This window comes from Plectropomus leopardus, chromosome 3 (genome assembly GCF_026936395.1).
Source record: "Plectropomus leopardus strain MGB_pleo_1.0 chromosome 3, ASM2693639v1, whole genome shotgun sequence".
Classification (NCBI taxonomy): domain Eukaryota; kingdom Metazoa; phylum Chordata; class Actinopteri; order Perciformes; family Serranidae; genus Plectropomus; species Plectropomus leopardus.
Window position 1 is genome coordinate 28,162,266 of NC_142178.1, and position 17,024 is coordinate 28,179,289.

At 39.7% G+C, this 17,024-nt stretch overlaps 1 protein-coding gene across 6 annotated transcripts in view; it reads right to left on the reverse strand.

Moving 5' to 3' along the window:
- Positions 1-4,597: 4,597 nt before the first annotated feature.
- The window catches only part of ndst3 (N-deacetylase/N-sulfotransferase (heparan glucosaminyl) 3), a 111,426-nt gene continuing 98,999 nt past the window's right edge, over positions 4,598-17,024 (reverse strand). For 5 of the 6 annotated variants that reach the window (XM_088075984.1, XM_088075986.1, XM_088075985.1 and 2 more), the window contains 7 exons: positions 16,496-16,619; positions 15,761-15,935; positions 15,169-15,339; positions 14,466-14,575; positions 9,387-9,489; positions 8,158-8,268; positions 4,598-5,790 (listed from right to left, as the gene is read on the reverse strand). In XM_088075984.1, coding sequence (XP_087932110.1) covers positions 5,761-5,790; positions 8,158-8,268; positions 9,387-9,489; positions 14,466-14,575; positions 15,169-15,339; positions 15,761-15,935; positions 16,496-16,619 — 824 coding nt within the window. In that variant the 3' untranslated portion in view covers positions 4,598-5,760. Of the gene's footprint in view, positions 5,796-8,157; positions 8,269-9,386; positions 9,490-14,465; positions 14,576-15,168; positions 15,340-15,760; positions 15,936-16,495; positions 16,620-17,024 lie in introns of all 6 variants that reach the window. The other variant, XM_042485505.2, reaches the window with a different exon arrangement.

The following is a 17,024-nucleotide window of genomic DNA, read 5'->3' on the forward strand; positions in this document are numbered from 1 at the left end:
ATTAGATGTCACCAGAGGTGGTGCAGAACAGAAGGTCTCATTATATACGGTTAATTTATTTCTACTCATATCTGTTTCCATCCCCTAAACTCTGGCAACACTCAGGAAAACCATTTGGGAAAGATCTGAGGATAATGATTAAACCTGGATAAGAGTGATCTTGTGCACATCAAATTGGCTGTGAGGAACTCCCTCCTCTACCAGCTTCCTCTGAAGGTGGCTGGAATTTTGTTTATAGAAGATTTGGGTTCATTTTAGACTTATTATATTTAGATCAAGACACCTACTGAAAAAGATAATGCAACAACCTAAAGCTTATCGCAGCATATTACTGGGCTACAACTAATGCTTTGCAGTGGCTGTACATAAATTCCCCTTATCCTAACCATAAGCCTACTGTGAAAGGACCTGGGCACAAATATGCACAGGCCCCCAACACCTCTTCCAAATCAGCAAGACAAACAGACGTTATAGCGGTCTTTTTTATAGTGGTTTGTGTGTGTGTGTGTGTGTGTGTGTGTGTCTATTTGTGGTCATTTTGTGTCTCCATGTGGTTGTTTCTTGTTGACTAGTGGTCAGTTTTATTGTCTTTGTTGTTGTTTTTTGTCCACCTCTGGTTGTTTCTCCCGTTTTTATAGTTACTTATTTCTTTTTGCAGATACTTTGCATCTCAATGTGATCTTTTTGTGGTAATTTTGAGATTCTTCCTGGTCGGTACATTTTAATTTGACTGACATTTTGCAAGTGAAGGCCAAGGGGTACTTTGGCTCCCTGGGCCTATGCCCGGTAGGTCCGTTCAGTCATTCATTCATAATCCAAATCTCATTTATCCAGTCACATGCTCAGTACTTCCTAACCACATGCTTTCTTTCTGAAACTTTAATATTTAAAACATGTCAGTACAAACAGTCAGGAGAGTATCGAGTACATTTTTGTAGTCTTCTTACACCGTGCATGTGAGAATAACAATGTTTTATTCAGGATTTCACTAGTGGAATATTTTGTGGGTGAAGTATCCCCTTCAACCATTTCAAACCTAAGCAAATTGCCTTGATGTCTTTCAAAAACATGGTTAGAAGGAAATGTGCAATGAAAAGAGAAATGACCCAAAAATTTGCAATAAATTAGTTACAAAAGTATTAGAAAATCACTTGAAAATTGAAGGAAAGAAAATATAGCATGGTATTGTTTGGTATGGTATAAAAAAGTGTAATTGTTGTAAAATAATTTAAAATATATAATTATGATAATTGTGATAATTATAAATATAGTTTTTCCCTAAACATTTTTCCGTAGCTTTTTTAAAAATACATTTCTAAATATGCAAATTTTCCAACAGTTTGGGGAACATTTCTTCTCATTGCCTTTTTCCAACATTTTTTAAACCAATTTGCTCAGAGTTCAAAGTTTTAAACACCTATAAAAGGTATCTGAGAGCAGCACAAGAAAAGTGATATCACTGCAGGTTTTAAATTGTTAATAACTACATATATCATTTTCTCAACTGGTCACACTGCTACACTTTTTTCTGCTCTCTTTATGAATCCATCTATTTAATCTATACTATAATGAGCAAATAAAGATAACCATGATCCAAAAAAGGTACTTATTCTAGAGACCAGCGATTTACTAGGTGAAAACACTGACTGCTATTACCCCCCACCCCCCGTAAACTCTGCAGTAAAGACTGAGCGGTAAATGAGGCATAACTGGAATACCTGAAATTATTTCAGCCCTCTCACACAGTCAGATCTGGCTCTCTACAAACACGAGCTACTATAAGGGAGTAGCTTCTGTACATAATAATTCATAAGAAGCTATATTGTAAACTGTATTTCAGTTTTCATCCACATCTGCCAAAAAGTGGTTCTCGATATGTTACATTTGTTATTGAGCTGCTTTAAAATAAGTGTCTATTTTCCAAACATAGACTACTTGTCTCTCTCTGCCATCCACATGCTGTGTCATGTCCTTCCCTCCTGCCTTTCTGGTAATAGATGTTTTAAGTGATTTCTCACACAGTGTAGTCCTCCACTCTGATCTTCTAGCCCTGCTTAGACTCACATGACATAAATCTGTAGGTGGATGCCTTTTGTGACTTCATGGCTAAACGTTATTTCCTGTTGCTCCCAGAGTGTCAAAGCCCTTCATCACATTCAAGGTTTACTGCAAATGTTGTACATTTTATGATCACAGATAAAAAGAATAGCTCAACAACAGATCGGCAAATACAATCTCACCTGGCAAACTGCACTGCAGTATATCAAAACCCTACCCCACGCCCTCTAACACTGACTGATGTGTTATTACCATGTTGAACCTTAAGGGAAAGGTTCACATTGTTTCACTTCTGTTCCCATATGATAATTAAAAACAGGTTTTGCTTGCTGTCAACATTCCTTGACCCCATCACATTAAAAGATCCCTTCCCAATGCACTCTCAGCGCCGTTGATGAAGGACAAAATCCAGAGTCCTTGTTTCAGGCAAAGACTTCTTTGTAAGTTTATCTTAAGTTAATGTAAAGCTTCAGTAGTCTGAGTTAGTCAAGTAAGGTGGATATCTAAAAGTTACAGTCTTTAAAACCTCATCCTTCCTGGGATCCCAGAGGTACACTCTTTGTCATATCTCACAGATGCTTTTTTCTATCATTCCTATTTTCACAACTATGACTATCAATTTATTCCCAAAAACTTTATATCATTGTTTCCTGTTTCTGTTTTAATTGGTCCTGGGGGACTCCAGTCAAAAGCAACCAATACCACCTGTGCACGTTTAAAACATGGCACCAGTTTCTGAGTTTCTCTTTGCCACAGATTCTGATTTAAAGTATCACACTCTATAAGGGGAGGTTGTGGCACTCATTGTTCAGTTCAGTCATTGTGAAGGAGAAAGTCATAGACGCAGCAGACAGATTTCCTCATGTGCTCTGTCCACAAACCTAAATTCTGCTGTTCAGTAAGTTCAGATAATTTCCATAGTTAAAGATGCATTACATCATTAAAAAACTAAAATGTTTTAAGACTATCAGACTGATCAGTTCAAACAAGACTCTAGCTGCTTTTGTGGACATCCAAAACTCTGCTGGAAAATCTACTGAACAAAATGTGTTGCCTTTGCTCCCAAACACAGACAGGAAGGTATCAAATATTTACTTCTTCACATGTCAGTGTGCCCTGAGCATAGTATGAGTCAAGTCATGTTCTATAACTGCCTGCAGCGTGTGGTGTTCATACACTATTCATTGTAAATCATATAATTTATCTATTTTTTAATTTAAATTTGAGTTACATTTATTTTCCTTTACTTTGAAAGAGGGTCATACTGATGCCAAGGTCTCCACTTTTGATTTGAAAGACAAAGATGTTTGAATAACTGGTTTAATTTCAGTTACTGCATTGTCTCCCACAGAATTATAATTACGTGGCAGCAGCGGCCTGATATTACTGAAAACTCAGAAATACAGGAATCAAAGGTTGGCATATACGTTTTTAAATGCTAAAGTAAATGGCACTTGCATAGAACTTTACTTCTTATTAAAGAAAAGTATATATTTTTGATTTAAGCAATATCCAAATTATCAGTAACATTTCCTGTCAGATGTCAGTACTTACTGTTACAACCCAGCTCAGAGATTGCAACAAAGATGGGAGACCAGACAAGTGTACAAAAGTGTAAAAGGATATTAAACAAAAGCAAATATAAATAACAAAATAAACATATAAGTCAGAATCAGTAGTGTATGGGTGCATGGAAATGTCAGTAGAAAGCAAGGAAAAAAACATCTGTGCAAGTGAGGGAATTAATATTAAATACAGCTGCTTACATTAACCAAAAATAGCAAACTTACCAAACTCATGTTTCCCAGTAAACCAGATACAGAGAAAAGAGAGAGAGCACAGCAGAGCACACAGCTGAACCAAATCACCTAATCAGCAGGTGCAATCAAGCATGTGCCTGGGTCCAGGTGTGGCTCACGAGCTTAACGAAGACCCTCTCTGCCTTTACCCAGATCCTGCAAGACAAAGAGCAGGAAAACAGCACACCAAGTGGAGCAGAGGGGTCGTCACATTGTTTTGAGAGGACAGAAGTTAATATTTTGCTGTGACTACTACTACTACTACTACTACTGTTTCTTACAGTAGTTAGTAGTCCTTGTGTTGAAAATGTTGGTAAGGTTTCAAAGAGTTAAACATATAGGACTGATGGAAATAATGGGTATTTTGTGCATGTTGACTTTATGTCTTTTTCATTTTTTTTTTTATCTTTAACACTCCTGTTTTGCAGTCTGGCATGATGTTGTGTGTTTTGTTCATTTTTGTGTTATAGTTTAAAACCAAAAGTAAAATAACTGTTGTTTTAACACTGAATATTAGTGTAGGGTAGGTATGTTAGTGGTGACTGATGTTATACCTGACAGGCACAAATTCCTCAAACAGCAAACATTTACTTACCTGTGAGGACAAAGAGTCTATTGTAAACCAGTTAGGTAAAAGATTCTGTGACGTTATATCTGTGTGTGCTGATGTACACAATATGCTTCATCTGGGTTGTTTGGTCGTTACAAAAGGAAAAGAAAAAAAAAAACTTCTCATGCTGTCAGTCATATCCATTTCTTTAATTTTGGTTTCTGTGTTTGACATTTAGGGTTTTTTGCATTCAAATTGAAGCTCAACAACGTAGGCCACTGGTTTTAAAAAGGAAAAGAAAAGGAGGTTGAGACTTAAATGAGACACTGACAAAACAATAAACTGCCTGCGGTTACAGTAGCTACTTAAAGAGTCTTGGAATTAAATGTCATATCTATTAGGCTCATTTTGGTCAGTTGTCTTCCCTGCAAACTCGTGTCCCCCTCGGTCCTTAGCGCTTAAATCATCAGTGCTCATGCTCCGCTAAATGGACACGGCCTTCTTCTGCATGGCTTGTCACAGGAAAATAATGAGCGGGCAATGCATCTTGCTTCAGTGACTCATTTCCAGTCCATAGTTTCCAGTGAAAGCCTCAAGTGACATCTCTAATGGTGAACACGGCTACCAGATCTATCAGAAACTAGCTTCATTTTAAAAAAATTAACTCACAAAACAAACCTGTCATGGAAAGTAACAGCCTATCACTCACCCTGAGTCTATGCACTTATCCTCCCTGCTTATTCACTCCCTTTGTGATAAAAAAAACCTAAAGAATAATAAAACAAAACCACAAAAGGTGTGTGGGGTTTTTTTTGTCTTGGAGATACATGGAACAGAACTTCAAAGTGCAAAGTCATCTCTATGGAAACCACGCACAGCTGACCAGCGCTGCTGTGGCATCATAAATTAAAGGTGAAAATAAAACAGAAAGGAATAACCATCAAAGTCACTGCAGGTCTGCAGGAGAGTTCACCGCAGTTCAGAACAAGGTGTGGGTGTCAAAGACTTGCAAAATGCTCCTTGTCTCCCATAATTCTCCTCATCCTTATAATGTGGCTCTTTCTTTTAGTCCCACTTTCTGCAGAGCTGTAGGTCACCTGAAACTCTCATCCATCCACCCACCCACCCACTCATCCATCCATCCACCCACTTATCCATCCGAGAGTTCAGTTTCAGCCCATCAGAGTTTCTTTGCGCTTCCATGACTTCTGCTCCCTTCAGCAGTGCCACAGCTCCCAGGTGAAACAAGGCATCCCGTCCTTGCCTTCACCTCAGGTTCACTAAAAGGCCACAGACAGTGCATCTGAAGGTCAGGTGCTCCTGGTCACTTCCTGGTCTTCGACCCCTTGACCTTTAACCCTTGTTCATGGATGCAAAGGTTATCTAACCTTAAGAAAGGGGTAAATAGAGAGAGGGGGTGGAGAGAGAAATGCAGAGAAGAGGGGAAAGAGAGAGAAAAGGTCATTTAATTTTGATAACATTTCAAATGCCAACCACAAAAAATGAAAGAAAGCACGCTGTGATTGGTGTAAATCGGCTAGAAAACTTGAGCAGACTCGCCAACCTGCTTCCTCTGATTCATAAATAGTGACCAACAGAAGCACAAACAAATCTGCAGACAAAAGACAAACACGGTTGAGCACTGCAGAAGAAAGAAGGCTCTGCAGAGATCACGATGTCAGCGACAGCCCTTAAACCAGGAAGCCTCATATAAGTGCATGCTTTGAATACACTGGCAGGATTATGAGGCAATCATGTTTACACCATGTCTTTTCTTGTCTTAGAGGACAGAAATATTTGTGTTTTCTTTGTATTATTTATCATCCATTGATTCTCGAAACATTTTGCTTTAGTTGCTTGATTTGTATGGTTTAACTCAGGCTTAAAGGCCCGATACAATGAATGACATTCTTATTATGAGTGACGGGAGTTCTGCGTAAATGACAAATATTTCCTTTCTCACTGGTTTGAAGCGAGTGGAGCTCTGTTAAAAGGGTGGTGATGACAGACATTTCAGAGTTGAGCAGTGTTTGAATCCAAATTCCACGACTGGTGAAGGGTTGCGTACTTATGTTCCTAGCACTATCAATCAAATCTGGGGCCAGTTTTACAAAGATGATTATGGCTTAGATCCAACTAACTGTCAGACTTCAGACAGATGTCTGAATTCAGTCATTACGCAATGCTGTCTTATTCTTGACCATCTTGAGTAAGATTTATTGAAAAAAAAAAGGATTCATTGAAGTATTGTGTTTTTTTTTTAAACAATCTTTTAAATTATCATTTTAATTCTATGCGGAGGTGGAAAGATGATACCACTTTTATTGTTGTAATCTGCAGACTAATGTGACATCCTATTAATTTAAAAAAAAGCAGAAAATGAAGCATGGTCCAAGGACACAGACCTTCAGGTTTTGGTTGTAGCAATTTGAATTTAGCCAGTGCAAATGCCAGCATCGGAGGTCTGATCCAGAACCAGCCTGACTCCTTGCTTTCAGCAGCAAACTTTGTGTTGCTGCTGTTATGTAGGTTAAGATCCAGCACTACCGCTGGTCACCAGCCCGCTGTGACTCCTCAGCACTGGGGCTTTGTGCTGGTCCATCTCTGGAGCTGCAGCCTGCTTTCCTCTCTGCATCATTGTCTCCTCGTGGTGGGAAGTGAGGTTGCCACAAATAAATCACTGTATACGAAACACTGCACTAGCTTGATTAGCAGGAACAACTAACAGTTTGAGTTTACTTCAAAAGAAGGCTATATATTTTTTATTGATTCTAAATACATGTGCATTTCATTTACTACTTTTCTAAGCCGTATACATGTCTCTGCTGAAATGAAAGTTAGAAAGACTGACTGACTGTTTTTGGAAATATGTTTCATGGTATACAGGCTCTGAAGGTGTATGATTCAACTTTTTGCCATGGTCAGAAAGTAAACAAAAACTGTAAAAAATTGTCATATCCAATCGAAATACTTGTAAAAGCAAAATGCTTAAAAATAGCAATTCAAAAGAAAGAAATTCACACCCAAGTATTGTGATAGTATCAAGTTGGGAGATAAGCATATCATTCCAGCCCTAGAAAATTCATCCCATAGTGTAACAATACAAGAAAACTCCTGTGGCAGGACTGAGATGTGGCTCAGTACTTCTGCAGCCTCTGCAAACTTTTTCCCTTCATATTGCTCGCTTCACAACAATGTTGGCAAACAAACTATGAGCCGTGTCTTCCCCTTTGCAACTGATCCGATTATTACCATGGAAACGTGGGTTAGCCCTGGGGGTAGGGTGGCTAACAGTCTCAAGAAAAGCAAGTATGTATTTTTAAGTGTGTGTTAAATGAGTTCCTTAACAAAGTCTGTAGGTCTGTACTTCAAAATAAAGCCTGTCTTTTGCAAACTTGACTTCAAAAGTCACTTGCTGTCCATTGAGAATAGACACACAAGCCACTTTTGTCCCATGATCCACCAGTTGGGAACCACTGGTCTACACTACAGACCAGCTTAAAATTTGTTTTGAAACTGGCCCCAGTCATGACGCATTTTTGAGAAGAAGACTCCTAATGAATAACAGGGGGGTTTAAAACAGCAACCCAGAAAAGCCCTTTACCTCTAATTACTGATTATTCAATTGCGAAAATGTCATCTTGTAAAGACGTACTTAAGTTATGAAACTCTGACACAAGTGCGCTTAGAAATTTTGACTTGCATTTAATAGCTTATGAGATAAGTGTCACAGAATGAAATGCCGCTGACCTTCTGCAGCTCCTCTCTTAGCCAGGAGGGAAGGGGCTGTCCGAGGCGATGCAGCAGCTTTGACAGCTCCACGTTGTGTTCCCTGTAGTACCTGGAGAGATATGCATGTGCCTATGGAGAGAAGAGAGGGGAGAAAGATGGAAGAAGAGGAAGGGCAAGAGCAAAATGATTGAGAGGTTGAGCAGACGTAGATAGGGAAGTAAGGGAGATGGAGTGAGGAAATAAAACAAACAGGGAAAAAATACAAGTTGGTGAAGCAGGATTTGATAAGTGGTAGACGGGGAGGACAGAAGGTATAGTAAGACATATGAAAATAGGCAGAAAATGGGAGAGAAGCATGAGAATAAAAGAGGAATATAAAGAGACAGGAAAGGTGAGAAGTGCAGGGAGTTGGAGAACGGTTGGAGCGAGGGATATTTAGAGGAGAAAATAAAAAGACAGCAAGGGAGTAGGGGCCAAACAAGAAATTGAGAGAGATTAATGACGTGCCACCATCTTTAGATTAGTTTATTTCTCCTCAATAGGACTTTAGGGCCACTAAGTGCCGGGTGGTATGAACAGAGCTGAGAAAAGAGAGGTAACAGAGAGGGAGAAAATTACATGAAGGATGTATGAGATCCATTATCTCTCTTCCTCCTGTGTGCATCCCTTATTTCCCCCCTCTCTTGACTCTCCTCCCTGGTGTTCCCTCTATTTCCTCCCCCCCGCATCTGTCCCCTCCTTCTGCCACCCCGGTGGAAACTCAAATACGGTTTAATTACAGGTGACACCGAGGCGCAGCCGTTAACCGTGTGCGAGCACATGAGGGAAGACAAATTGTATCTACGTGAGTTTGTCTTCATGTGAGAGCAAATGTGTGATTCATTGTCGGCTGGTCTGGTCTCTCCTCTGTGGAATCAGTAGGCAGGACAAAGATTTATGGATTGGATTTTCTCCTTCTACCTTCCTCCTACCATCCTAATCCCCCCCAACCTCCAATCCTCTCCCTCACGGGTGTTGTGCCACTATTGAGTCCTCATAATTAGGTTGTAACTTTCTGGCTGGATCTGATTGGCTGACAGTTTCCACCCCGACGTCGAATCCTGTGGGAAATTTTGGAGGGGACTGTGTATCACTGTCAGTCAGGCTGATGCTTTTTCCTTTTTTTATATGTTTCTTTCTCTGACATCCATATCTTCATATCATTTTTGTCACACTGAGCGGAAATCTATTATAATTAAAATGTTTACCTCTGGCTCCATAGGAGGGTACTTTCTGCCTTTGCTCTTCCCCAAACATTTTGTCTTTCCTCCCTCAAGAAGCTGGCACCAAAAGCCCTTCTGAGGGTCAAACCTGAGAGAAAAGAAACGGACAGAAGAGAGAGAAGAGAGAAATCTTAATAAAAATTCAAATGAGTAGTATGTTAAGTCCGAAATATAAAGAAGTTTTAAGAAATCAGTTGAAAAAGTGAGCCCATCTTACCATCACTAACTAGACGTAAATGTCACAACGTATTCAACACACTCTCTGTCTGTCGCGTACTCTTTTGCTATTGTGCTACTGGTGTCTCTCTGACTGTCGCACTGTCTTGTTTCATCTATATCAGCCTCCCTCTCTGTGTCTCTTCTCTCCGCTGTGCAGCCTCTCTCTCTAATTCTCTCTTTTTCTTCCTCTCAGTGCCGACACACAGCAATCATGAGTGTAGTTAATTGGTTGGTTAATACAGCAATTCGCTGGAAATGCATCACTATATTACTTGTTCTTTACGAGATGGTAAAACAGAATTAGAAATATGCATAGGCCATAGTTTGCTTTGTTTACTCCCTTAATAGGTGATTACTTTACTTATTTGTTCAGGTTCATTGTGTGCAACGACACCCTGAGGAAGGCAACTGTGCCAATACGAGCTGGTTTATTTTATTACATACTAGTAAGGCTTTTTCATTTTCATCCATCCAGTTGAGTGATTGGAATTTGGATTCTTTATGCTTCAAACTACCAATTAATGTTTTTTTTCATTTTTAAATCACTATTCCTCTCCAAGAGCCTCAAGTGAGTGCATGGAACACCACAAACACTCCTGTTGTTATTCTTTGTTTATGATTGTTTTACTTTTATCGTAGACTGTAAAAAAATCATTTTAAAGGACGTAAACATTGTGATGTCATTTAATCCTTTGTGGGCTTCAGATTTTTTAGCCTCACAGTTCAACATCTTGGCCGGAGTTCGCTTGGTTTGTTGGAGCAACAAGTGAGCATATTCAGATGAGAGGGTGGAGCTTTGGAGGAGTAAGGGGTGGATCTAACATCTCATAAACAGTCTGTCACTCATCAGTCCTGCCCTTAAATGTGCGTAACTTAAAGCCTTCAAGGTGGACGCTCACAACTACTGTCACCAGGTCAGTATCTGGCCAAATGTGTCCCCTTCTGTTCCTGGGTTATGGTGTTGAATAACAGCCAGAAAAGTGTTTTAGCAAAACATTTTAATGTCACAGTCAAGGTGACCTTTGACCTTTTGGATATAAAATATCATAATTTCATCATTTTATTTCATAAGAAACTTGAGTGATTTTTTTGTCATAACTGGCATATTTATCATTGAGTAATGCTGTGTGGTTTTTTGTGAGGTTACAGTGACCTTTGACCTTTGTGCACAAAATTCTAATCAGTTTAGCTTTGAATCCAAGCAGATGTTTGCTCCTTCAAGGCGTTCCTGAGATATCACCTTTACAAGAATGGGAGGGAGAGAAAACATAATGTCTCTGACGCAGAGGCATGAAAATCATAAAATAAAAAAATGATGGAAGATTATCTGACTGCCATAGTTTACAGGCAAATGACAAAGTGAAGACAGTGACTACAACTTCACAATTGGAAAGAGCAGACAGAGATAATAACAATGAGATAAAAAAGAATAACACAATCATCACTGGAGGATGTAAGTATGTGCCTGAGACAGAATTTTAATTCATTACTGAATGTATTAAAAAAAAAACATAAATGTGAGGGAGAACTAGTTTAATGTATTTGATGTCTCTATAACGTTCCCATATTGGCTCTGTGAGCCTTCACTGTAAAGCCAAACTGCCTCTCTTATTAGCAGACTGCAAAGACTATTACACCCCAGCAGCATATTATGTGACAATTTGTCACCACACAAGGAGATGGTTTGCTTTCAAAGCAAAACAACCTATAAATACACGTGCTTGTTGTCACGAGTACATACACATGCACATAGATTTATGCACGTGCACACTTTAAATGTCAGAATGAAAAGAGTTTTATGTGGATCTATTGGAGGGAATGGAATATAATATCCATAATTATGTTTCAATAGTGTATAACCACCTGAAATTAAGAATCATTTGTGTTTTTTTTGGCTTAGTATGAGCCCTTTATATGTACATAGGGAGCAGGTGCTATTTTATGGAGCATGCCAAGTTGCACCACCATGTTTCTTAGGTAGCCCATTGGCTCTAGAGAGAGCCTTCCTAAACAGTTGCATCTCCTACACCAGGGTTGTGAAAACTTCTTTTTGAATGGGGAACAGATTAGATAATGTGAAAATGAAAATACCCGGTGGCAAGCTGCTTGTCAAATTATATGGGCTGTAAAGGAGACAAATGCAACTCTTTTATCTGTCAGTGAAAAAGTACTCAGCTTTTCACCGTTCCCAAAAGCAGCGACCCTTGTTGTCAACTCAATGTCTGCTGCTATATAACCACTCTTCCTCATGTTTTTATTTTTTAAGATTGTTTTTTGGATGTTGCCTTTCTTTGATGCGACAGGGGAAGTGAGAGGGGATGACTGCAAATGGCCACAGGTTGGTGTTGTATCTGCGGCCACCGGGACAAGGACATAGCCTAAGGGGTGCCTGTTCTACCAGGTGAGCTAATGGGCACCCCAACATTCTTCTTCTTGTTTATCGTCTCTTTTTAAAAACAACATTAGTTCGACCTGTGTATAAAAGACCCCCCATTGTGAGGTGAACGGAGCAAAATGCAAAGTGAACCTAACTTGCTTAACCAATATTAAGCAAGTTAGGCAGGCTACATTTTTTCATATTTTTTTTTTAATATTTTGAAAGAGCCATTTCAAATCAGCCAGACTTTGGACATAGCTGCCCTACACACTTGGAAAGGACTGAGGGAAGGGGTATTAAGGTGGCTGCAATGTGCAACTTTACCCCTAGATGCCACTAAATTATACACATTGCTTCTTTAAGTGAATACAGTTTTTATGGATATCCATGCACATGTATGTGTATTTGCATGTATGTTTAACTACTGCGTATAGAATATACATTTCTTAGTAATTCTCTATGCATGTATACATTTACGCACCTAGTGTTTGCAGTATAGTAGTACAGCTAAAGAGGTGGTAAAAGGATATACACTATTGTAAACTGCAATTTGGCAGTCACAGTATAAAGGCTAATGTGGATGTGACTGAAAGATGCAAATATTTTTCTTTATCTGCATGCATCAGTGGGTGAATAAAAGAGGGAAAAAAGAGTTAAGTGGTTCTCCTTCAGTTTTCCTCTGACAGAACAGGAGGAAGAAAGGAGAGGGGGATTAAATAAATAGGCTCCAGTGTTGAGGATCTGTCAGACCGCTGCCATGTCAAAAGAATGAGAAGGAGAAAAGAAAGATTAGGCTTTTGTGTAACTCGGTCTTCAACCAAAACACACACACACACACACACACACACACACACATACACACACACGCACGCACGCACACACGCATGCACACACACGCACGCACACGTGCGTGCGTACACACACACACACACACACACACACACACACACACACACACACACACACACACACACAGAGCTTCCTTATTATTCTGTCAAAATGCATCTCTTTACAAATTATTTGTATGCATGTGGGCTTGTGATTCAAGACAGAGGCACTCACGACAGAGGCACTCTCTCTCTGTCCCAATCTGAGCTACAAATTTTAGATGTCCCTGTCTGGAGATTTGAGGGCTTGAAGGCAGATTGCATTCTGATGAGTGGTGCTCGAGATAAATAAACCGTTTTCCACTCCTCCCAAATTTAAAGGTCACAAGCAAAATCTCTAATGGAGGATGAGTTGAAACAGAGCATCAAGAGGCCAGAGCAAATTCTCTTGAGTTGCATTAAAACTCCAGAGACTTTGGTTGACATGCATATTGTAGGCCAGCATATTAAACATACTGCTATCTGAATACAGTGTTTGTAAAGTATACTATATTCATATTACAGCCCGTTTTTTTTCTCTTTTTCACATGTTTTTTTGGGAAAGACTGCAAAGACTATGCTTAGTTCAAAGTGTACAGGTTGCATTAGTTATTTATCTTGGTTGGTAGCGCTGATGTCTTTGCTGTTTTAGTTCTCTCAGATTGACATTGTGCAGTGCACTAACCTTTTTGTACTTTTATTTATTCAGACAGCTGTCACACAGACAGGCAGGCAGTGTAAGTGAGACAGTCAACACTCTTTTGGGATTTAGTCCAAGGCCAGCAGCTCATGGGGCTGAGACTTCCCCACTTGATTGTCTTTTGGCAACAATAGATATAATTTTTTTTAATTGCTCAAACAAAATTGTGTGTTTAGGTGTATATAATTAATCATCTTTAGATGTGTGCAAGCAAGTAATCAGATGTTGATGCCTAAAATACAAGTGTCAGGAGATTCAAGTGTCTACAATTGATTCCCTGCAATTAGAATAATAAAAGTATATCAATAACAGTTAGGCGTTACCCCAAATTACCTACTACATTTGTTGACACTAACATATTACTCCTTTTCATAACTTTGTTTTCTTAGTTTGCCATGAATTTCTGCCATGTCCTCTATACTTAAAAGCAACAAATTCCTTGATGATTTCTTTTCTCTTTTTTGTCTCATCATTTCTGGTCTTCAATCCATATCCTCTTGGCTCTCTCTGTTAGGATCGAAAACTACTTTTTTCTTTCTTCCAAATGCTGACAATAGTCCAAACCTAAATCAAGGCAGAAATGTAGTAGCTCAAAGCAAGCATCAAACTGACCATCTGCTATTGGCTGATCTCTGGTGCCAGGTGATGTCACCGTCTCTGTCATCTGTAGTCTTCAGAGAATGACACCACCTGGCACCAAACATTGGCACATAGGATATGGGCAGTTTAGCGCCCCACTGTTCACCAGTAGATGTCAGGCTTCTCGCAGATTTGGGTTTTGAGTCTTTACAGCTTGAATCCATGCTATTATTTCCATCATGGTACATGCCAGGTGAGAGGTGCCCTTACCCAAGGATGCCAGGAAAGAATAAGACTGAAGAAAGAAAGTAAAAGATACTTACGTAAGGGCCTGGGAGTAGTTGAAGTGAGGAGTGACTCCCAGGAACTTCTGGACTTCATCCATCACTGCTGCAGGGTCAGTTCTCAGCTGATGGCCGTCGATGATCATCACCTTCACACAGATACATTCATACTGTAACACTCCATAACTACTTAGTGCACTACAAGTCATTTAAGTAAAAGTAAAAGCACATAGGAAGCTATTTAGTGTAACTTGATGCACTTTAATGACAACCACAACCATTGGAAAAAGGGACTCTGAAAGCAAATGCAATTAGGGCTGTCCTGAATACCAGTTTTTGGGCATCAAAGCTTCAGTAAGAAATGTCCGTGTCCGTGTCCGTTAACTGAAGCTTGGGCAGATAATGTGGCATGAATGTTCAAAGCATTGGGTTCAACCCTGGATGTATTATATTAATTTACTATTTGTGTGAAGTATTTCTTCTAATTTCTGCAGGAAATGTACAAAGCATTAATCAATGTAGTTTTCATCTAAACTGAAAAATAAAGACATTTTTAATGTATAGCTACTATCTCAAAAAACTCAAACTCAAAAAGTCAAAAAAAATCTTATTTTTCATCCCCTTTCTTCAAAGTGGTGAACAACAAATCACCTTACAAAACCAAAACCCAGCTAACACAAAACACACTGCATGATCTATGTATGTGTTTGATATTCCAGAGTCCATCTGTATCTGTGCATACCTGGTTAGCAGGGTAGTAAGTGAGCCACCTCTCTAGGTGTGACGAGTAGAGCCCAGGAATGAGACAGCGGTTCTGCAGAGAGCGCAGTTCAGCCGGTGCTCCCGGTCTTGCACTGATGACATCATAGAAGGTGAACCGCAGGGCTGCGTGGTCCTCATGGGCTCTTTGATGCTGGGAAGGTTAGCAGATGCAGCTACATAAGTTTTAAAGAGCCCACTTGTACCTCATCAGTTCCTCTAAAACATCAACTAATATATTCACGACTTTGCACAAAAGACCATTTTTTTTTATTGTCGACAATGACATAACATTTGAGCAGGCACATTGTTGACATTCATGTATCATTAATCAAACAGACTTAAACAGAAGATTTCAGGATCTGGTGACATTTCCAACACTGAGACGTATAGATAAATCAGGCTCATTAACTCCATACTCACAGACAGAAACCAGACACTAAACACAATCTTGGATACAGAATGCAATTAAACTCAGTACAGAGATGAAGCATGTCATGTGATGTAGAGAGTTAAAAATAACACGTGCCGCCAGCCGGTGGCATCTAATACATTTTGTGTGTTTGTGTACGTACCTGATACCAGCTGTAGGCCCTGTCAGAGGGGTTGATGAGCAGGGTGATGATCTTGGCCTTGGGCAGCAGGGCAGCAGCTCGCTTTGGGGACTCCTCTGAGGGGAAGTAGTTGGCGCTCTTCTCAAAAAGGAAGTCCGTGCTAACATTTGAGGGCACGGGGAAAAACTCCATGTACCTGAGGCAACAGATGCACGGAATTCAGAGGAAATTCAAATAAACATGCACTCACTAATGATCGCATGCTGCATGCACAAGCGCTACGACATTACTGCAAACTCAGTCACCCAGAGTGTACATTTTTATACACTTTTTCAAAGTCAAATAACAGTCACAAAGTTATGGCCTTAATCTGTGCTTAGACAACAAACATTAAATGAACTTGACAATATAATTTGAACAGTGTTAAATGACAAATTTCCAGAGTTAAGTCTTTTCTGGATGACTTCGGAGACTGCACCAGCTGTGTCTCTGTCAGCTAAGTAACCCATTTATGGGTCAATTTAGGCAGCCATATGTCTGTTGGCTTATGTTTGCAGGCTTAAAAGATCATTTTGAGGATGTTTTTGAACTGTTTTGAACTGCTTAATGTATAATTGAAGTCTGCAATTAAACATTACGGTCTTCAACAACCTTGCAAAATGTGAAGAGGTTGTTTATAATCTTTCTTTTCACCTCAAGTTTTAAGTAATAAAAAGGCACAAAGAGGGAATGAAAGATAGGTGTTTGTATTCTCACCAGTCGATTCCTTTGTGGTAGTTATTGGTGTTGAAGAACTGGACCTCCTCATAAGTCTTTGGACTGGGAAAGTTACTGGAGATGGAGGGATGCATGAGTAGGAAGAGATAAAGTGCTGTCGTTCCTGGAAGAAAGGGCATAATTCATAACTGGCTCGTTAATTCAGCTCAGCAGAGAGCAGTGTGTGTGTGTGTGTGTGTGTGTGTGTGTGTGTGTGTGTGTGTGTGTGTGTGTGTGTGTGTGTGTGAGAGAGAGAGCTGTCATCCACTGATCCATACTGGATGATTTTTCTCCCATCCACAAGATTTATATCTCGTTCAGAATACACTGTGTGTGTGTGTGTGTGTGTGTGTGTGTGTGTGTGTGTGTGTGTGTGTGTTTGTGTGTGCCTGCATGTGTGTATGTGTCTGTAATGATCACAGGCCTCCCCATCAAATGATTCAAAACCATTTGACACCAATCAGCACTGGGGCTCTGGTCATGCCCTCTGTCTCACCCTCAGCAGCTCTCTTTTCACCCCAGTCCCCTA